This window comes from Pristis pectinata, chromosome 34, assembly GCF_009764475.1.
Source record: "Pristis pectinata isolate sPriPec2 chromosome 34, sPriPec2.1.pri, whole genome shotgun sequence".
In the NCBI taxonomy this organism is placed as follows: Eukaryota; Metazoa; Chordata; class Chondrichthyes; order Rhinopristiformes; family Pristidae; genus Pristis; species Pristis pectinata.
In genome coordinates this window covers 6788177-6810097 of record NC_067438.1, presented here as the reverse complement: position 1 = coordinate 6810097, position 21921 = coordinate 6788177, and the positions used below count along the sequence as shown (strand labels likewise).

The 21921-nt window shown below is 46.9% G+C and overlaps 1 protein-coding gene across 1 annotated transcript in view; it reads right to left on the bottom strand.

Annotated features, from left to right (window-relative positions):
• Window positions 1–8507: 8507 nt before the first annotated feature.
• The window catches only part of ppp1r10 (protein phosphatase 1, regulatory subunit 10), a 28924-nt gene continuing 15510 nt past the window's right edge, over window positions 8508–21921 (bottom strand). The window contains 11 exon segments of the mRNA XM_052043535.1: window positions 8508–11084; window positions 11597–11833; window positions 11939–12049; window positions 13448–13544; window positions 14511–14711; window positions 16103–16178; window positions 17139–17385; window positions 18066–18248; window positions 19336–19480; window positions 20318–20418; window positions 21020–21129. Coding sequence (XP_051899495.1) covers window positions 10975–11084; window positions 11597–11833; window positions 11939–12049; window positions 13448–13544; window positions 14511–14711; window positions 16103–16178; window positions 17139–17385; window positions 18066–18248; window positions 19336–19480; window positions 20318–20418; window positions 21020–21129 — 1618 coding nt within the window. The 3' untranslated portion in view covers window positions 8508–10974.

Here is a 21921-nt window from a genome sequence, read left to right as displayed (position 1 = left end):
CCCCCCACAATGCGGGAGATTGCCGGGGTTTTTTCCATCAGCGACCGCGAGAGAGTTGCTTCCCGCCGGCTTGGAGCCGGGGACTTCTCTTCGGAGACCAAGCGCAGACCAGGCAACCGCCTCGCCGAGCACCTGCGCCCCGTCCGCCGTGGCCGTCTGGAGCTCCCGGTTGCCGGCCATTTTAATTCCCCCTCCCCGTTCCCCCAGCCACCTGTCTGTCCTCGGCCCCCTCCATTGCCAAACGCAGACTAGAGGAGCAGCACCTCGTATCCCGCCCGGATAGTCTGCAACCCGATGGGGATGGGCATTGAATTCTCTGACTTCCAGTAAACTGATTCCCCCCCCAATCCCCTTTCTCTCTCTCCTCCCAGTTCCACCCCTCCCCATCTCCCTGTTTCATTCCCCTCTCCCATCTGCCCATCACCACACACCCCTCCCACTGGGTCTCCTCCCCCCCCCCCCCCCCCCCCCCCACTGTTCCCACCTGCCCTCCCCACCTCTCTCACTTGGTTCCCTCACCCGTCAGATTCCATCTCCTACAGCCTGTCGCCCTCCACCTCTCACCTCCCGGCCTCTGTCCCTAACCCCACCCTCCCCTCCTCCGTCTGCTTATCACCCCCCCCCTCCTCACCTGGATCCACCTATCACCTGCCAGCTCTTCCCCCACCCCCTCCCCTTCTCTTTATACTGTCTACCTCCTGGCTTACAGTCTCTAACTGAAGAATCACACAAGATGCTGGAGGAGCTCATGGGTCAGGCAGCATCGACGAGGGGAAACAGTCAACATTTCCCTTTATTCCGGATGAAGGGTTCTCGTCCCGAAACGTCGACTGTCCATCTCCCTCCGCGGATGCCGCCCGACCCGCTGAGTCCCTCCCAGCATCTTGTGTGTTGCTCCAGGTTCCAGCGTCCGCGGTCTCCCCCGTGTCTCCCCTGTACCGGTCTGCCGCCCTCGCTGAACCCTCTGCACGGGGCACCTGACTGCTGCAGCGAACGCCAGCCCGGACTCCTTCACTCTCGCTTCCGAGCGGACTGCGCGAGGTGCAGACCCGCGCCACAGTGAAGCCAGTCGGCCAACGTGACACAAGAATCTGCAGACGCTGGAGTCCGGAGCAACGCGCAATCAGGACGGAGGCAGCTGAAATGTCGACAGTTCCTCCGCCCCTCCACAGATGCTGCTTGACCTGCTGAGTTCCTCCAGCTGGTTGCTGGTGGACCTCAGCTGTGCAGGCCGATGTTTTTATTCCCCTCCCTTCCTTGAGTATTACGTTGCCAGGGATAGGATGAGGCAGCATGGAGACCGGTGCTGGGTTTCCGACAATAGCGCTCGTTCCGGGAAGAGTTGAGGGGAGGCTCGAAATAACCCCTGGCTCCGAACCCAACCGTGACCAGCTTTGGACTCCAGACCTCCATACCTAATGGACGGTATACTTAATGTGTAAATCTGTCCCTAACCTCCCGCTGTATCAGCCACGTCTATTACTCGTGCAATGAGACACTTCTATTAAGTATTAATTATTACCAATTTCTCTTCAGCATTTTAACTGAGCGGACTCCATTGTGAAATGTTTGTATGTCCTGCAGGGTTTACTGCCAACCCCCCACCCCAGGCAAGTTTGACGTTGAGTTTGGGAGTGCCAACGTGATGAAATGTGACTGAAATAGGACATTTAACATTCAACCGGATGTTCTGCTCACTGCCAAGAGTATTTTGTGCATGTGCATGAAGATTTCAATGTATTTCTACCTTTAGTGCCTTGGGGGTTGTGGTGACACCTCCCAATTTCTTTGTAACACAAGTAGTTTTTGTTTAGTAAGTAATGGTGTCTAGCTTTGTCTATTAAATTATTAACGTGTCGTAACACCGGTTGTTATTCTCAGAGAAGAGAATTTGCAATTAAAGTATTTTTGTATGTATGCATATCTTTGTGTCATGTCGGTCCATGATCCACAGGTTCATGTCCTGGGTAAAACAGGGAACATTTATTAGGCGAGAGTATTCTGGGTTAAGGAATCAAGGTGTGCAGATGAGATTTGAGATGCAAATCAGCCGCGTTCAGAGTGGATGACAGAACAAGACTCGAGGGGCTGAATGGCTTTGTCTCGATCCTCTGTTATTCAGCTGTCAGGGTAGTATGGGGAACAATGCAGTCCAGTTAACAGAGGCATAACTGAACAGTAAGGCACAGGAACAGGCCCTTTGGCCCCATGATGTCTGTGCTGACCATGATGCCAACTAAACTAATCCCATCTGCCTGCACACGGTTCCATATCCCTCCACCCCGAGCTGTTCATGTGCCTCTTAATCGTTTGCTCGTCGGTTCTGCTTCCACCACTCCCTCTGGCAGCATGTTCCAGGCACCCACCGCTCTCTATGTAAAACAAAACCTTCCTCGCAAATTCCTTTAAACTTTCCAACTCTCACCTTAAAGCTACGCCCTCTAGTATTTGATATTTTCGCCCTGGGAGCTAGATTCTGACTGTCTACCCTATCTCTGCCTCTCATAGTTTTACCAACTTCTATCAGCCTTCGATGGCCCAGAGAAAACAGGCCAAGTTTGTCCAACCTTGTCTTGTACATAGTCTGTAAGCTAACCTCTCGGAGATCTGATGAATGAGGCTCCAGTTGATGCATGGAGTCAGACAGCACGGAAACAGACAGCCATTCGGCCCATCATGTCCACGCTGACCAGTGGAACATCCATCCATATTAATCCCATCCCCCAGCACTTGGCCCGTAACCTTCTACACCTGGGTGATTCAAGTGCTCATCTTATTCAATGCTGTCGGTGACTCTGCTTCCACAACTCTCTCTGACAGTGTGGTCTAGGTACTCACCACTCTCAGGGTGAAGAAGATCCCCTGTAAATCTCTTACCCCTTACCCTAATGTCCTCTAGTGTACAGTGGTGTAGTGGTTAGCGTAACACTATTACAGCACCAGCAACCCAGGTTCAATTCCGGCCGCTGTCTGTTAGGAGTTTGTACGTTCTCCCCGTGTCTGCATGGGTTTCCTCTGGGTGATCCGGTTTCTTCCCACATTCTAAAGACGTACGGGTTAGGAAGTTGTGGGCGTGCTATGCTGGTGCTGGAAGCGTGGCGACACTTGCGGGCTGCCCCCCAGAACACTATGCAAAAGATGCATTTCACTGAGTGTTTCGATGTACATGTGACTCATAAAGATACATTATCTTAGTTTTATCGACCTCTGATCCAAGGAAAAGTTTCCTGCAGTCTACCCTATCTTTCCCCCTCAATTTTACCTACATAAATCATGTCCCCTCTGAACCTCCTCTGCTCCAGGGAGAACAGTGAAAGTGCTGTCACAGGTAGACCGGGTGGTGAAGGTGGCACTTGTCACACTGGCCTTCATCAGTCAGGGCACTGAGTATGGAGTTGGGACGTTATGTTGCAGTTGGACAAGATGTTGGTGAGGCTGCACCTGGAGAGACACCATTAAGCTGGAAAGAGTGCAAAGAAGATTTACGAAGATGTTGCCAGGACTCAAGGGCCTGAGTTATAGGCAGAGGTTGGACAGGCTGGGACCTTATTCCTTGGAACGTAGGATACTGAGCTCATACAGAGGTGTTTAAAATCATGAGGGGGCACAGATGGGTGAATGTGCGCAGCCTTCTTCCCAGGGAAAAGGAATCAAAAACTAAAGGGCACAGGTTTAAGGTGAGAGGGGAGAGATTTAAAAGGGACCTGAGGGGCAACTTCTTCACACAGAGGGTGGTCAGTATGTGGAACGAGCTGCCAGAGGAAGTGGTTGAGGCAGGTACAATAACAACATTTAAAAGAATTTGGATACAAAAATTCTAGAGGGAAATGGGCCAAATGGGATTAGCTTAGATGGGCAGCTTGGTCGGCATGGATTAGTTGGGCCGAAGGACCTGTTTCTGTGCTGTATGACTCTGTGACTCAGACCCAGTCTCTCCTCATAACTGAAGTGCTCCAGCCCAGCCCATAATTCTGCAGAGAGCATTATTACGTCAGTTCCAACTTTGGGAAAAAGACGATCTTTGCTGGTTTGTGAACTTCTGCACGGGGCCCTGAAGTGAGCGGGGACTGCAGAATGCATCGCCAGCGACCGGCAGTGAAGTGCACACTTCGCACCGGGAGACAGTGCACGTCACAGGTTCAAGGGCTGTGGAGCATGCAGTACGCTGGAGATCTTGTGCAGAATGTTGCCCTCAGATGGTATCGGCTCTGTTGCTTAAGATAATTAAGGCACTTCCTAAGGTCCAGGAAAAGCTTTAAAATTGCACCTGAATTGTAGACAGACAACATTACAGGAAGGTTGTATTGTTTTATTAGTGGGAGTAATTTGGAAGTCAGTGCAGATTTTCCTTTCTAGGAGGTAGACCTAATTAAACTGCATTCATGTCACTGGCCATCCCCCGGTTACATATGCCCAACTTATGGACACCCCTACATTTGAACAAGCTCCCATAATATTATTAAATTCAAAAATCCAAAGTACATATATATAGAAACATAGAAAAACTACAGCACAATTCAGGCCCTTCAGCCCACAAAGCTGTGCCGAACATGTCCCCACCCTAGAAATTACTAGGCTTACCCATAGCCCTCTATTTTACTCAGTAAAAAACTTACCCCTGACATCTCCTCTGTACCTACTCCCCAGTATCTTAAACCTACGTCCTCTTGTGGCCACCAATTCAGCCCTGGATATATGTTCGTTCCTACGAACTAGTTTCTTCTCTCGCCTCATGTAGTAACTTTTCTTTTCAGTCTTGTGTGTTTTTGGTGCCAGTGGCGGTGTGGTTCCTGTATTGAGTGATTTCTGTGTATTTTCTGACTTATGGACAAAATTGACTTAGGGACTTCAGTAACAAACAGAACCCGTTCCTGACCTGGGAACAATATTTTATGCGTGCTAAAAGTGGCAGTGTTCCCCATCAGAATCAGCTGCTGTTTTCCTTTGGTCATCTTCTTCATTAAGGGCTGAGTAGCGGGTGTGATGCGGCAAGCACTGAAGGCCTGGAGAGTGGGACTGGTAAATTAGTTTTTTATTGTCACATGTACCGAGGTACAGAAAAACTTTGTTTTATATGCCATCCAGACAGATCATTTCATTACAACAGTACATCAAGGTAGTTGAAGGGAAAAGCATAGAACATAGAACAGTACAGCACAGAACAGGCCCTTCGGCCCACAATGTTGTGCCGACATAGCTAATCCCTCCTACCTACAGAATATCCATATCCCTCTATCTTCCTCTCATTCATGTGCCCATCCAAGCCCTTCTTAAAAGCCTCCTTTGAATTTGCCTCCACCACCCTATCAGGCAACATATTCCAGGCATCCATCACTCTGAGTAAAAAAATGTACCCCTCACGTCTCTTCTGAACCTACCCCCTTCACCTTAAATGCATGCCATCTGGTATTGGATCGCTCAATAATGGGGAAAAAGATATTGCTTGTCCACCCTATCTATGCACCTCAATAATTTTATACACTTCCAACAGATCACTCGACAGAACTACTGGGCCTGGCCTGGGTGCCCATTGACAGGTCCAAGCAGCAGGTCAGCGAGGGGTGCGTCCAAACCAACCACCTTTCCCTCCTCTGAGGATAAGGATCTGCCTGGGAGTCTGCAAGGAAGGAGCACATTGTATCTGCTGGCTTGCTGGAGGACTTCCTGACCCGGGGGTGGCGCGCAGGGGCTGGAGTGCATCCTGGACAGTGAGGATCACAGTTTAATCTAAAATTGTTGTGAGCATCATCAATTAAGTTTTTGTTTTAAAAAAACTGAAGGGGTTCCAAGGGGAGGGGCCTCCTGCCACTGCACTCAAAGTAAATTTTGTGTTCAAATCCCATGAATTATTTAAGTTTGTAAATGGATAATGGTGCTGATGTAAAGCAACAGAATAACCTTAACTGTAATGAAAATGTTTTGTACTTACGTTAGATATTTTATCAAGGCTAACCGTATTGTCAAGCATACCTGCCACCCTGGTCATTCGCTTTTCTCTCTTCTACCTTCCAGAAGATAAAGGAGCTTGAAGAGGCTCCAGCCTCAAGAACAGCCTCTTCACACTGCTATCAGACTCCTGAACCAATCACCCCTTCCTGGCGCTGCTGTTGTGCTCGAATTCTTAGTTCTACCTGTTCTGATATTGTTACTTTAGCATTTCTTTTTGCACTACAATCTTTGCACCATCGTGTTGTTTTAGTGTGAATCACAGTATTTATTATTACCATGTGTACTCTCCACTCCATGAGCTTCGCAGAGCAAGGAATTTCATTGCACCTTGGTGTATATCACAATAAGCTAAACCAACCAACTCAAAAATGTCACGAACCCCTGCCCACTCAACTCTGCAACACGAAATCATTTGGTTTGCATTGTTCACACCAACTGCTATAGATACAACCCGGATATTGTCACCAATCTACGGTGTATTTCTGCCTTATAAAGAAACTCCAGGTTTACCTTGAATGTAGAGGCCTAAAATATTTGGGGAGCAGTTAAAACAGTATCCATCAACCCATTTTAAGACTGCAGATAACTCATCAGTTGAATGGCATGTCACTAATGCTTTGGAGAATTGTTCAGTGAATTGGAAATAGTCTTTGCACTTTATCTTTTAATGTCTGACAATACCACTGTGCATCTACCTTGACAGATCTGCACTGCTTTGCAGTTCCCCACTTGGAGCACTGTGCTCAGTTCTGGTCGCCTCACTACAGGAAGGATGTGGAAGCCATAGAGAGGGTGCAGAGGAGATTTACAAGGATGCTGCCTGGAATGCAGAGCATGCCTTATGAAAACAGGTTGAGGGAACTTGGCCTTTTCTCCTTGGAGCGACGGAGGATGAGAGGTGATCTGATAGAAGTGTATAAGATGATGAGAGGCATTGATCATGTGGATAGTCAGAGGCTTTTTCCCAGGGCTGAAATGGTGGCCACAAGAGGACATAGGTTTAAGGTGCTGGGGAGTAGGTATAGAAATGTCAGGGCTAAGTTTTTTTTTCCCACTCAGAGTGGTGAGTGCATGGAACAGGCTGCCAGCAACGGTGGTGGAGACAGATAATATGGGGTCTTTTAAGAGACTTTTGGATAGGTACATGGAGCTTAGAAGTTACTAGGCTTACCCATAGCTCTCTATTTTTCTAAGGTAGGGACATGTTCAGCACAGCTTTGTGGGCTGAAGGACCTGAATTGTGCTGTAGGTTTTCTATGTTTCTATAACATCTTTCACATTATCTTAACACCAATCTATATTCACCAACTCCACTTCCTATTTACCAACTATTCTTTCCGTAATCACACCTCAAGATTTTGAAATACAAGTTTTGATGTTTTCAAATCAAACCTACTTACCAAAGAAAGCAGGAACACTGAAGGAAAACTAAAAACATCCAGCTAGTAATAAAGATCCTTATTGCTGTAGGAATAATGAACTATCCAAACTAACTTTTTGGGTCTTAAGCAAAGCTATGAAAAAAGATTTAAATATATAATGAAAACATTGCAATGGAGTTCACCAAACTGGTTCTCTGAATGATTCAAATGATCCTCAAACAGGGAACCAACTCTAGGAGTGGTCTAATATGGAGAGAAAACTAAGAGGTTAATTTGTAAACTGCACCCCACAGACACACATGCGCGTACACACACTCAGCTCATTTTCACTTCAGTCACTGGTGGACAGGACAGGACAAGGTGGGTTCTCTATGAAGACACTGGTCTGTTTTGAGTGCACGTGTCCCTGGTTTGCTTTCAGCGCATTGTTGGCATCTTTAGCGTATGCATTTTTCTCTGGTTACAATCATCGTACTAATTTTACACTGGAAATCAGGGTTAATGGAAACATACTGAAACATTATCCATCATCGCATTCTGGCTACGTACAGAATATTTAGAACACTTACAGCTGCAGGACATTAATGGTGGAAAATTCATCTACAAATTTCTTAAAATGTGTTATTTAATACGTGGGGACATGAATCAGCTTAATGTTTTTTTTAGTATGTCCATATGGTTATATGTCCAGAGAAGGAACTTGCTACATGCTTATTTAGCTCCCAGAAGCCCAGTTATACAATCTCCCAATTAAAATTAGTTTTAAACTATGTACGGATAAACAAAATCCTCATTAACCCTTCACAGCCCATATGAGCATAGGACTCAGCAATGGCCTTCAGTTTATGTGTTCACATGTGGAGATGCAGGTGGGCTTAGTGAAAGATGCAGACTATGGTTTTTAAAATTATATTTTGACTGAATCCATCTCAAGCAGCATTTCATTCATTCATTGTGGGTGCAGTTTCCCAAATTAACATCAAGGAACAGCTCCATTGTTTCAATGTTTTATTATTAAAATATAAAAATAGCAAATACTGTACAAAAGACAACCAATTTCACAAAACTCCCAACAGTAATATGCCTCCAAAGAGACGAGCAGCAGGTTTTCACAGAAGACAACTCTCATACTCACTGACCTTGCAGCAAGTCACATTTGAAAAGGTACACAAGCCATTTTCAAAATACTTTTATTGGTTTATTAAAAAAAAACTTCCTGGTTATTTATATTTTTAAGCACAATGACAGAATTGTACAATATCCATTTGTTCAAAAAAAAAACTGAGCTGTAAAATGATCAGTAGCAGCCATTATCACCGCATCGGCTCTGATGGGGTATATTTTGAATATATATATTTATATAAAAAAGAACAAACTAGACAAACATTGGACATACACAAATGTAAAAATTAAACACCGTTCTGAAGGAAACCACCCTAGAGATTAGGCTGCCATTGTGTGTATAACAGTACTGTTAGTGCAATGTTGACTGGGTTAGCTGATCCAATACGTCCTGCCTGTACAAATCAGAATGGTCGACCCTTGACAACAGTACAGACTTCCTAGCAACATTTCCCATTCCTCCTCACTCCCAAGGGGCTACGCAAGCTCAGAAGCTCTTGGTGTCAGTGTGGGTTCGGTACTGGGGAGCATCATTTACAATGCCCTTTTCGAACTGCACACATTTACTGGCTGTGAATCACTTAGCGGCAGGTGGAGATGAGACCAGGGGCATCACCATCTGATCAGGGGCTTCATCCAAATTCTGAGAAGCCAGAAACAAAAATAACTGCCCCCTTTGAAATCAAACTCAAGTGCATTGGATTTTCAATTAAAGTATGGCTGAACCATCCCAGCCTCAGTTCAAAACTAAGCCCATTTTCTTTTCAAAAGAAGAATCAAATTTAACTTTACAGAGACCCAAGGATAGTGTCTCCCCGCTTCCTTAACAAACCTCACTAAACATATCAGATGTCCAAACCTGGAATGAAACCCATCAAGTTGGGTTTTATGGAGTTTCCACAGGAAGATATGCTGGGCACCGCCAGATGTTTACTGGTGGACCCTTGGGTGCAGAGCAAGAGGGGTCAAAGCTTTTAACAAAAAAAATAATGCAAGTAGAGATGTCAGATGGTCTGTGGGGAACAGGCCGAGGGTTATTTCAGGGGCGACCCATTGGCTGCTTGCACAGGCTCTCACTCTTCCTCTGTCAAGGCAGAACTCCTTTGTCCTCGAGATGCAACTTTAAAAGAGACTGTGAGGTTACTCTAACTGGCCTTGTTTAATAAATCACACATCTGTGGAATAACTTTCCCTCAGGGCTGGAGGAGGGGTCTGTGAAACAGTGGTTTCCAAATTGCCAGCGTCCCATGAACCAAACACGTTAAAGAACGTCATCACCTTGGGAACCGCAACCTGCGCTCACACCCAGACTGGTCACGGTTAGCCAACAATTCCAAGCGAGGGAGAGAAGGGGGTGGGGGGGGGAGAAATATTGGCCTCTAGTTTATGACTGTACTTTGGCGAACAGGTGGGGTGGACGTCACTGGATATGCCTTGCTAACTTGGGGGGGGGGAGAAGAGGGTGATGCAGGCAGTGACATGGTACTGATGGTTGCTGAACAAAGACCACAAGCTCAGCCAGAGGACGCCAGCTGCCAGGCACACAGTACCGTCCCCGTCAGTAACACACCGCGCACTTATTACAAAATAGATATTTACAAAAATAGTTGGAAAAGATTTCAGCCACTGCACAGTGAGGAAGCGACTGGAAGGTTATCAGCACTTGTGTTATGGAAATAGGTGGATGGGACGGACAGGGGGCAAAGAAAAAAAAGTCAGAAGGAAAGCAACTTGCAAAAGAGCACGAGTTGAACTAGTCCAAGGGAGTGGATTCCTTCCACTCAATGGAAAGCAAAAGTCCAAACGTGAAACAGAAGGTTCGCTGGGTGTCGAATGCAGTGTTGAAATAGTTGACTGGCACTTTTCTTGTGCAGAGGTAGAAGCGTTCAGTAGTTGCCTAGTCCGAGGAGGTGCCTCTGCGCTGCCTGTCTCCAACGTAACGGACTCGCAAATGGAGGAGGGAGGGAGGAGACATCACCCAATCTTCAGACCACGTGTGATCCGCTTCGCTCTGCTTCACCACCAGTTGCAAATAACCAAACAGGTAGAGGGGAGCTTTTGTCACTTTGTCTGTAGTGGTGAAGAAGTATTTGGTGCAGACTTAAAAGGAGAAAGCACAGTTTGTTTTTCTCTCTCCTTCAAAGTTCAGCTGCAGTTCAAGCTGCCTTAAATGAGCCTCACAGAGGCAAAGAGAAAGAGGAAAAGGGTGAAGGGGAACAGTTGGGTCCAGTGTCTGTGCAACAGTGAACACATTGTAGTGGTCTAAATCCCATGCCTAATGTCCTTTCAGTTTCATTGTTCTGAAGCCTGTGTAGACTGTGATGGAGACCCAGACAGGGTCCTGCACGTCTGTGATACAGCAGTGAACTGTTCAAACTCTCCACAGGATAGAGGGAGGCCTGCTCGCTCTGGTGTCAGGAATCTCCACAGGAATCAGAGTGCCTGGCCCAGCCAGAATGCTCTTCAGCTCTCTTCAGTCAAGGTTAGCTTAACCGCTGCATGTACCAGCCTGCCGTGGGCTTCAAGGCAGTGGGGGGCCGTTCACTCCAGGGTGGTAGAAGGCACAGTTGCTTTCATAGCGGCAACTGCCTTTCATCATGAAATGCCGACACGGTGGTCTGTTTGACATGTCTGCTTGGGGGGGGGGGGGGGAGAAGAGAATCCTCTGATTAAACTGATGTCATTCCAAGCAGCGAGTTCTGTCACCCCTGAGCCAAGAAGCCCCGCCCCACAGCTCAGTCTCCCTCTACAGCTCACCTACACCCTCACCCCTCACTCCCCCTCCTTCACACTCCACTTCCCTCAGTCCCTCCACCCCTCACCTCACTCCCCTACTACCCCTCCTTCACCTCCCTCAGTCCCTCCACCCCTCACCTCACTCCCCCACTACCCCTCCTTCACCTCCCTCAGTCCACGCCTCACTCCCCCACTACCCTTGCGTCACTACCCCCTTCCTTCACCCTTCCCTTAGTCCCTCCACCCAACTCATACTCCCCTTCCCTCACTACCCCTCCTTCCTTCACATTACTTTCCTTTGCCTCACGCTTGCCCCCACGTCCCCCATCGGAATGTCCCCCCCCCCCTCTCCTACCCCCCCACCCTGTAGCCCACCTGCCCCAGACCACAGCAGGACCCCCACCTACCTCCACCGTGGTTGCCTCCCATTCCATTGCCATGTGCACCCCTGCCCCCACCATGGGGGTGGCCTCTCCCGCACCGGCCCCTGAAGCTCTGGTCGTTGCTGCGGCCCCGCCCCCGCGGGTAGGGCCCACCCCGCATGCCATGGGGGGGACCCCTCATGTTGTCGTTGGGCTGGTCCCAGTAACCATCCCGCTGCTGGGGGGGGCCCATCATCCTGGGGCCGCCGGGGCCGTGGGGACCTGAGGTGGGGGAGAAGAGAGCGGGAGGTGAGAGCGGTGCCAGACAAACACCGGGGGAGGGTCGGACACGTGCGGAGCGGAGCGGAGCGAGAGGCGCCAGCCCACCTGGGAAAGGTCCACCTGGCCCCCCCGGGCCGCCGGGAGGGAAGTGAGGCATGTTGTTGGGGCCTGGAGGGAAACCGTTCATGGCCGGAGGGGGGCCCATCATCTGCTGTCCTGGAGGGCAATAAAACAACAACATTTAGACCACAAGACATAGGGGCAGAATTAGGCCATTCAGCCCATTGAGTCTGTTCCGTCATTCAATTGCAGCTGATTTCTCTCAACCCCATTCTTCCCGTAACCCTTAACCCCCTCACCAATCAAGAACCCATCAATCTCTGCCTTAAATACACCCAATGACTTGGCCTCCACAGCCCTCTGTGGCAACGGATTCACCGCCCTCTGAAGAAATTCCTCCTCACCTCAGTTCTAAAGGGATGTCCCTCGGATCCCGGACTCTCCCACTGATGGAAACATCCTCTCCACATCCACTCTATCCAGGCCTGTCAGTATCCAGTAGGTTTCAATGAGAACTCCCTCCCCATACTCTGAACTCCATCAAGTACAGGCCCAGAGACATCAGATGCTCCTTGTACGTTAACCCTTTCATTCTACGGATCATTCTTTGAATAATTTAAAAAAACAGCCCCAGACCCATCTGCAGACAGAGATCTTTGTGTCTATGCTGGGGTGGACAGTTTTCAGCCTGTGGTTCAAACCCCTCAAAATAAAGATTGTTCTAACTGGTAGAACAGGCAGAAAGGGCAGGAAGGCCTCTTCCTGCCATAGAGGTGAAGTGACATGGTATCCAGGTGACTAGCCCTGCCCGGGACAGTAGTGGCATCAATGCCCTTGACTGAGTAGGTCTGTGAGCGCAGTTGGAAGGTGATGAAGCCATGGCTGTGCCAGTCCTGGTGGTGAGTTAAAGGTTGTGGATGAGGGACAAAACTCCCCAGAATGAAGGAGTATCCAGATCCTCCACTCTGGACAATGGAATGAACATTTCCTGTGCCCCATTCACCCCCAAAGACCCTTGATCTGATATTTCCAACACTAGCCTCAAAGCACTGAGCCACCCTAAATAAAGAATGCTGTGTGTGGCAAATCCCAGGCTCCACCACCCTACATTCCCAATCCAATTTCCTTTCCTTTTGAACACACCACCTCTGCAGTTTGTTCCAGGGAGCGGGAGAGGGAGCAGGAGAGGGCTGCTCTCCAGACTCTTGACTTATCCCCCTTTGTGCAGAATGAGAATCAACCTGCAACTGAGCCACAGGTATCTGTTTCCACCTTTACCCATGCACCTTCTAGTAGGAGTCATTGGATAACAGTCAAATGTTGAGCAACTTCCTCCTCCAGAGAAGAAAATCTCTCCTCTGGAAACTGTTCAGTCAGCAACACCAGTAATTGAACTTCAGGCTTTCTGACTTCATACACGTTTTAGAAGATTCCCCAACTCTATTTATTAGATCAGTAAGAGGAGAGAGGATTACCCAGCTTCACTCAACTTTAAATACCTACGGGGTGAGGAATACATGCACACACAATCCAGTGCCACTCTGGGTAATGTACCTGAAGGAGCCTGCTGCTGCAGTGGCCCAAGGAGCTGTTTGATTTTATCTGAAAACTCTGGCTGTTTGACCAACTCCTCGATGGGCTTCTGATTGCTCTGGAACATGTAGAGAGAGAGGAGAGAGAAAGAGCAAAAATGTTGGTTAGTACACAACAATCTCAATTAGTAAGCAATTAAATTTAACCAATGTTACAGAGTTTACAGAACAATACATTTAGTAAATTGAACCCAGACTGCACCAAGCAGCTCTTCAATGACCATCTGGGTAACTTGTAGAGGGATGAATGCTGGTCTGGACACCATTTCTCAAATAGCGTTTAGGAATTTAACAATCTGCTTCAACATCTGTCCAAGACCTCGTTCTCACGAGTGGCAGTTGGGAGAAAGCTAAGGGCTCAAGTTGAGCTCACAGCCCGTGCTCGAGAGATAAAACGTCATGAAATGAGACAAGCTGGCAGTTAGTGAACCAGCATGAACCAGTCAGGGCAGCACAGTGATGCAGCTAGTAGAGCAGCTGCCTCACGACTCCAGCGACCAGGGTTCGATCCTCGCCTCCAGTGCTGTTTGTGTGGAGTGTGCACGTTCTCCCTGTGGGTTTATTCCGGGTACTCCGGAGTAGATGGGAATGTAGGAAGAGTAAGTTAGAATAGGATTACAGTGAAAACAGGTGCTTCCGGTGGCCCGATTCCGAGCTGCATCTCCGTGGCTCTTGTCAGAAAAGAATCTGAAATGCTGACCCACAATACTTTCAGGTGATCGCCAATACTTCATTAAAGGAGTCAAAGCTCACAGCAAGTAACTCTCACCCACTGTCCAAAATAAACCAGCGTTTTGCTGGAATGCTGGAAAACTTGACCAGCCAGCCAGTATCCGTGGAAAGAGAAACCACCCAACGTTTTGTGTCAGGCACCCTTCCTCAGCCTGTTTCAGATTCCAGTATCTGCAGTTTTGTCTTCCAGAAACATTATCCATTTCTCTTTCTGCAGATGCTGCTTGACCTGCTGAGCATTTCCCCATCTCTGCATTATTTTTCCTTACTGTCTGACTGCTCTCTCGACTCACCATGATGGAGGTGAGCAGCTCCTGGACGTTGATGCTGGAGTTGGAATTGGAGCCAGCTTGTTGTGCCTTCACCACGCCCATGCTGCCCATGAGGTTGGCCAACACCGGAGGCAGTTTGGAGCTTCCAGAGCCATCTGGAGACTGAGAGCCAGCTATCGCCTGCAGCGGCTCCTCATATAACGGCTCTTCAACACCATTCTCCTGCGGAGAGAAGCCACAGAGGTTGCAACAGCTGTAGGTTTACTACGACTAAGAACTAAGCTTCTCGATTGCTGCCTTTAAGGGGAGAGCTCTTACTGGGGTGTAGATCCATTGTTTCCCCCACTGTACCTCACCCCTATGCCCCTTGCTCACCCCTTTCAGCACAGGGGTTGAAGGAATGAGATCCTGCAGGGTAATCATGCAGCTAGCCCTCTGAGCGCAAGGCAGAAGGGAGAAAGGGACCACAGGTTAACCTAACCCCATTTATACCCAGATCCTTCAGGATAATGGTGACACCGCCCAACCCAGCAAACTGACAAAGTGGCGAAGGCATATGGCACGCTTGCCTTCATTGGATGGGGCACTGAGTACAAGAGATGGAATGTCAAGTTTCAGTTGTGTAGGATATCATGAGACCACACTTGGGAGTATTGTGCACTGTTCTGTTCACCAGACTGTAGGAAGGATGTGATTAAGCTAGAGAGGGCGTAGAAAAGATTCACAAGGATGTTGCCGGGACTGGAGGGCTTGAATTATGAGGAGAGACTGGATAGGCTGGGACTGTTTCCCCTGGAGAAGAGGCTGAGAGGTTTATAAAATCATGGGGGGCATAGATAAGATAGATAATCTTTTTCCCAGGGTGGGGGGAGTCTAAAATTAAAGGGCACAGATTTAAGGCGAGAGGGGAAAGATTTAAAGGGGATCTGAGCGGCAACTTTTTCCCCACACAGAGGGTGGTGGGTATGTGGAATGAGCTGCCAGAGAAAGTGGTAGAGGCAGGTACAATTACAATGTTTTAAAAGACATTTGGACAGGGACACGGATAGGAGAGGTTTAGGGGGATATGGGCCAAATGCAGGCAAATGGGACTAGCTCAGGAAACCATTTTGATCAGCACGGACGACTTGGACTGTAGGGCCTGCTTCTGTGAACAGCTTAGACTGTGAGCCCAGTTTTAATTGTAAGAAATGTGCAAAAGGCTGAACAGCTCAGAATTTCATAGAATTACCAATAACTGTCATCTGAAAGGATGGTGACAGCAGATTCAATGGAAATTTTCAAGAGTGAACCTGATGCGAGAAAGGAGAATTTTGCTGGGCTTCAAGGAAAAGGGAGTGTGATACTTGGACCTCTAAAAGGTGGAAATGACCAGATATCCCATGCTAAATAACACATCCCAAGATAACCTGGACAGAAAAAAGCTACAAAACTCACACGACAGGCCACAGATTGTGGGGTGTGTACTTAAAAATAATAAACACTGGTTGTTATCTAATGGGTAACGCAGGGGCAATGAGAAGGCAGAATGAAAACCCAATTTCCTTTGAGTACAAAAGATCTTAGCTTAAGCTGCTTTGACTGAACTAGGATGCAGTAAAGAGAAGACTTACGTCATCCAGCGGAATGACCTTGGGCGGAATGGTTTCATAGGATTCGGGATCAGGCTCATGGGGGCTCTCCGGAACGCTGAGGATCCAAAAGTAGATCAGTTAGTACACCAAAAACTTTTACTAAACTGGCATCTTGGTCAAACTGCATCAGTGAGGAGAGAAACAGAATCAATGCTGCTGGCCTTTCACCAGCTTTGATCAGACCCAAAACACTAATTCTGTCTCTCTACAGACCTGCCTGCCTCGTGTGCACTTCCTATATTTTATATTTCCAGCGTTTTACTTTTGTTTCACTGGCAACATGGTCAAGTGTGCTCTCCATCAATGCACTCTGTACTAACCCAATGTAACTGCACTGTGTAATGAATTGATCTGTGCAATCGGTATGCAGGACAAGTTTTTCACTGTACCTCGGTACAAGTGACAATAATAAATCAATACCTGAAGTTGGGAATCAGTTTTAGGTTCTGTAAAGGAGAGGTCAAGCTGACATCTAGCAAAGAACTAGCATGCACATTATATCTTGCATACGTGACCAGACATATCAGCACGCTGAGCTTAGGTTTTTTGTGGATACACTTGAACGCTAAAGTCGTTATACTCAAGCTTCAGCAGGATGGTACCAGGGATGTTAGATATGAACCTCAGAGCAAAGATCAAAAGAAAAATCCCAAGAGGAACACTGGCAGAAGAACTAAGGAGGCACAGCAGGAAAATCAGTGGATACAGAGACCAGGTGTTCAAGGCAAAAGAGCCAGATAAAAGACATTTAACCTGGCCTGAAACAATAGAAGCTTCCAGAATATGGAGAAAAATGAATGGAAAAATTTGATGAGACTGAAGCAGGCAATGAGCCAGTACGGGTTCGATAGGCCAAATGGCCCATTTCTGTTGTGTGCAATCAGAGCAGGTGCTTAACTAGAACAGCTTTTACATTACTCATGACTTAGCCCAGAACTGCCAGGATCTTACCGGTTCTTCTCTGTGAAACGCTCACACAACACTGCACAGATATCTGATGGGGAATAGGACGTACCAGTCTTTAGACAGGAAGATTTCCTGCAGGATTCCTTTCTCTCGCTCCTCCTGAATGAACTTCTCCTGACTATTACTGCCCCGCTCTGCGAGCTGAGGGCCCAAATCAATTAAAACCGGGCACGCCCAGGGGATCTTCTCCTCCATTGTGTCGTGGCTTAGCCTGCGAGCCGTCTCAAACGCCTGCCGATCCATCATCATTTCGCGCTTGGCAGCTTCACCAAAGTCTTTGATCTTGTTCACGTTGACTGAAAGGGAACGGATTAGATGAACACAACACATAATGACCTGCCCAAAGCCGGGCAAGATGGAAAAGTGCCCAGTCAATGGATAAGATGGGGATCCATCAGTTTAATTAATTTTGAAAGTAAAAGAGTTATTTAGGACTCCACCAGAGAGGAGCATTGAAGAGTACAGCAAGGAACAGGCCCTTTGGCCCACAACGCCTGCACCAAACATGATGCCAAATTAAACTAAATTACTTCTGCCTGTACATGATCCATATCCCTCCATTCCCTGCATATTCACGTGTCTATCTAAAAGCCCCTTAAACGCTGCTAGCACATCTGCTTCCACCACTACCCCTGGCAGTGTGATCCAGGCACCTACCACACTCTTGGTTAAAAAACTTGCCTCACACATCTTGCCTGAGCAAGTTCAGGATTGATGGCAAGCAAGGAGATAGTTCTTCACTAGATCGAGGCTGCTCAAAGCATTAATGAGCTATGAGACAACAACGGAAGCATCCCATTCACCCGTGTACATCTTTGAAACCTTTAGCAGTGGGAGTAGGGTGGCAGGAAAACGAAGGAGCCGACTAACTGCACTGCACCAAATCACTGCCAAATTCAAGAGCAAGCAGGCAAGAGATACAAGCAACACAACTTTAATGGAAAGAGATCCCCTCAGTCGTAAACTCATGTCTCACCTCTCTCCGTTTCATCCAGTTCAAAGTAGAAATACTCCCGCAGCTTGGACTCCTCACGCCACGACACAGTCTTCCTCTTCTTTCCCTTCTTGGTCAATTTGGCTGCTTCTGGCGTTACCTCGGGGAGAGATGGCTCGGCCACTGATGCAGCCACGGCTGCTGGGTTATCCTCTTCCACGGCTGCTGGTTAGAGACAAAGCACGCAGATGTTACACTGACTGGAAACAGTCACCGGCTCAGTTATTTGTTTTTAAACAGCAGTTTGACACCCTTGCTTGCTTGGTGTGGTGGGAGGTAGACCAGAAGGTAAAATGGATCAGAAACACGGATAGCAAAAACTGTCAGAGACCATCTTCTTGGCAACAATTTGACATTCCTCGATTTCTTATGCTGGTGAGAACACCTCTCCCCTCATGATCAAAAAATCTGGACACTAATCAATCCAGCAGAGAATTCAAAAGAAACTTTATCCAAGAGGATGGATCTTGCCTAACGGCAAATAACATACATCTTTAAGGGGAAGCAGGAATAGGTAAGAGGGATGTAAAAGTAACTGGAAACGTAAGAGTAAATAATCTACAGCTGTTATTGCTTCAACCATGGTGTGACTATAGTTATGACTGCAAGATGTGCAGGTGCTTGTGTGAAACAAAGAAGTGCTTAAGGCATATCTTGTTTTGCTAAATGTTTGCTGTGAGCAACTGCCCTAGTATGTGCAACTTCGCACGCAAGCTTCTTTAGATTGTATAAAAGGAGGGACACTAACATGTAAATCTCTGAGTGGGGATCAGTACAGAGCTCGGGTTACACTGTTTACTCTTTCTCTGTATCCCTCACTCCCACTGGCATTAAAATAATAAAGCGCTTACTGTCCACTCCTTGGTTCTGTTGTCGTCTGCTTTATTACAGGGCGGGTCAACTTTCACAGGGAGAATGGAATGGAATATGCTTTCAAGTTGAGATGGGAGTGGGAGTAGGGGGGCTGGCATGCAACAAGCAGCAAAGACTGGGCTGAATGGCTTATTTCTTTGCCATAAAACCTTGAGGAACCCTGTGAGAGGGCAGAACCGCTTCCCCTGCTATTACCAAATGACTCCCAATGCACCATTAGAAATGTTACAGAAACCTGCAATGCTAAGGGCAGTGGCAAACAGTTATCTTCTAGAAGAACAGCTCATGGGAAAACTTTTCAGTTCATGATGCAGTGACTACTGACATGAATAGTAAAATTACTTGGCTAAGATATTTCAAACACTGCTATTGGACTTACTCATCTCCATGGGCTCGGACACCTCTTCCAGCGGTACAGGCGTGGCAGACCTCTCCACATCCATGGGTTCAGTGACGGCAGCTTCTGGAGAAGCAGGCTTGGTGCTGTTCTGTTCAGGGCTGGCTTTTGGATCAAAGGGATTGGACTGAGCAGGAAAGAGAATGTTAAAAAACCCTGAGTCAGTGACAATGATTACAAAGCAGAGGTAAACCATTCACATCAGGTGACTAAACTGCACCTCAGAACAGAGCACATCTGCGCCTGTGTGCCCGGTGGCAGCCAGCTGGGCATGAAATCATTTTAACCAACATCACTTCGTTAGTGCTACTGGTAGACTGAGTACATTCATTTACTGCTACCTTTTTTTTTAAAAGAACAAGACTTCAGTGTCTACCCTTCTGCAACTAATCAACCTCATTTTGCTTGTTTTTGACGATCACATCCAAACAGGAACTCAGCATCCATTCACACTGGGCTTCTGTTTACAACTTATCCCTTTTTTGAATAGCAATACCATGCAAAGACTTCTTAATTATAAGACCTAATGTGCTCCTGCCTTCTACAATGGCCATCATTCAGCAGTCTGGCTCACAATGTTAATCAGAAACTAAGCACGACCTTCAAGTGAATTATAGCCTGCTGCACTCGCTCACACAAATTCAGAAATTACTTCAAGGCATCCATCAATTAAAAACTACCATGGGATGAAACAGGTCAATTTTAGAAGCTTAATGGTATTGACATTTTTCTCATTTGCTAGCTTGTGTAGTAATCACCAAAATAAAAAAAACTAAGAGTAAATTTCAGTATGAAAGAAAATCACGTGCCAATAAGATTTATCAAAATCCCAGTCAAAAATATGATTCTTGCAGGAATCACTAAGAGCACCTTACAGATTACCTTAAAGACCAGCTGTCTACTCCCATTAGTTCAAAGATTACAGACAAGTAAATACAGAGTCCACACTCCTGTTCCTCAGTACCTTGACATTGGTTGGAGATGTGATCTTCTTCTTTTTCTTGATTTTTAGCCCATGTACTGGGGCAGAGTTGAGCGCCTCCAGAAAACCAGTACTCTCAATAGCTGGGAAAAAAAAAGAGCAAGGTCAGGATGCTGCTAACAATGGTTCAGCTACATCTAAAGGATGCATAGTTATTAGTTTATGAAAGATGAAATGAAAATTCAGAACTCTGGAATGGGGGGCTGCAGTGCACATACGCACTATCAGGGGTGTCCAGGACTTTACTACATAAATAAACTAGAAGTATAGGCCATTTTGCATTTGACAGTGCTCTCCTTGTAGGGACGCTGCCCTTCACATTTGTTCCCTCTCTACATGCATGAGAACTCACAGGATCCTCACCCAACTCACTGGATATGTGATGTCAAACACACGCACAGAATTCTGCCCGTGGCCTGGACTGAGTTAGCTGTCCCCAGGCAGTTCTTCCAGAGCACTCCTATGATACTGCAGTGAGAAGTGCGAATGAGAGAAACGTAACCTACAGCTATTGTACACGTGAAGCTCTTGAGGGAGGGTAGGAACAGGGAGACGAGCTGAACCATAATCCAAGCTCAAACACATTTAGCATTCCAGGCACGTTATAAGTGCATGCACAGCACTCATAGAATTGCATCAACAAGCACTTTCAGACAGAAGTTAAACAAGGTGCCAAATACTCACGTTGGGGCGGAATGATCTTGACTTTGATTTCCTTGGTAGCGTTAGGTGTCACGTTTAATGGTTTGTACTTCTTTTCCACTTGCGGTGCAGCACTACTTGTTAAAGATGTGCTAGGAAATAACCCAAACAAAAGGCTGTTATTGACAGCAAGAGTTCTGGTTTATTAGTGAAACAAAAGACAGTTGTCTAATTACAAGGAATAGAAACCACAGCTATGAAGATCAATGGGACCTAGTTCATTTTGGACCAAGGCTCCTTTGAACAATTAATCTAGTCTCCCAGTTCAGTACTGAGGGAGCCTTGCTGCACTGGAAGAGGTTGTCTCTTTCTGATGAACATGAACCAATGTCTGTACCTCAGGTGCCTACTTTGAACAAGAGCAGAGATATTTCCAGTGACCCTGTCCATCTTTACTCTTCTGCCCAGTTTGAAAAATTGAAGTGGATATTATTTAATTTAAAATTACCTGGTGCTGGTTGTGAGTAAATTCATTGCCACGTTTCCTATAGTTTAACAGTGGCTATACTTTACATTTAGCTGTCCATAAACCACTTTTGTACTGGCTTAAAGATTGAAAGGCATCCTATCACACTGACATTTTCAATTGAATTTGAACACAAGAATATAGGAGTAGGCCACTCGGCCCCTCAAGCTTGCCCTGACATTAATCTGATTGCGGCTGATCTATGTCAGCCTCAACTCCTTTTCTGTGCCAGTTCCCCACAGCCCTCAAATCCTTGATATTTCAAATATCTCCACTTTAACTGCTTCTAATAAATTAGCCTCCACAACTCCCTGCATAAGAGAATTCCAGAGATTCATTACCCTCAGAAGAAATTTCTAAGTGCCTCAATTTTAAATGACTGGACTTTATCTTGTAACTATGCCCTCTTGTTCCAGAC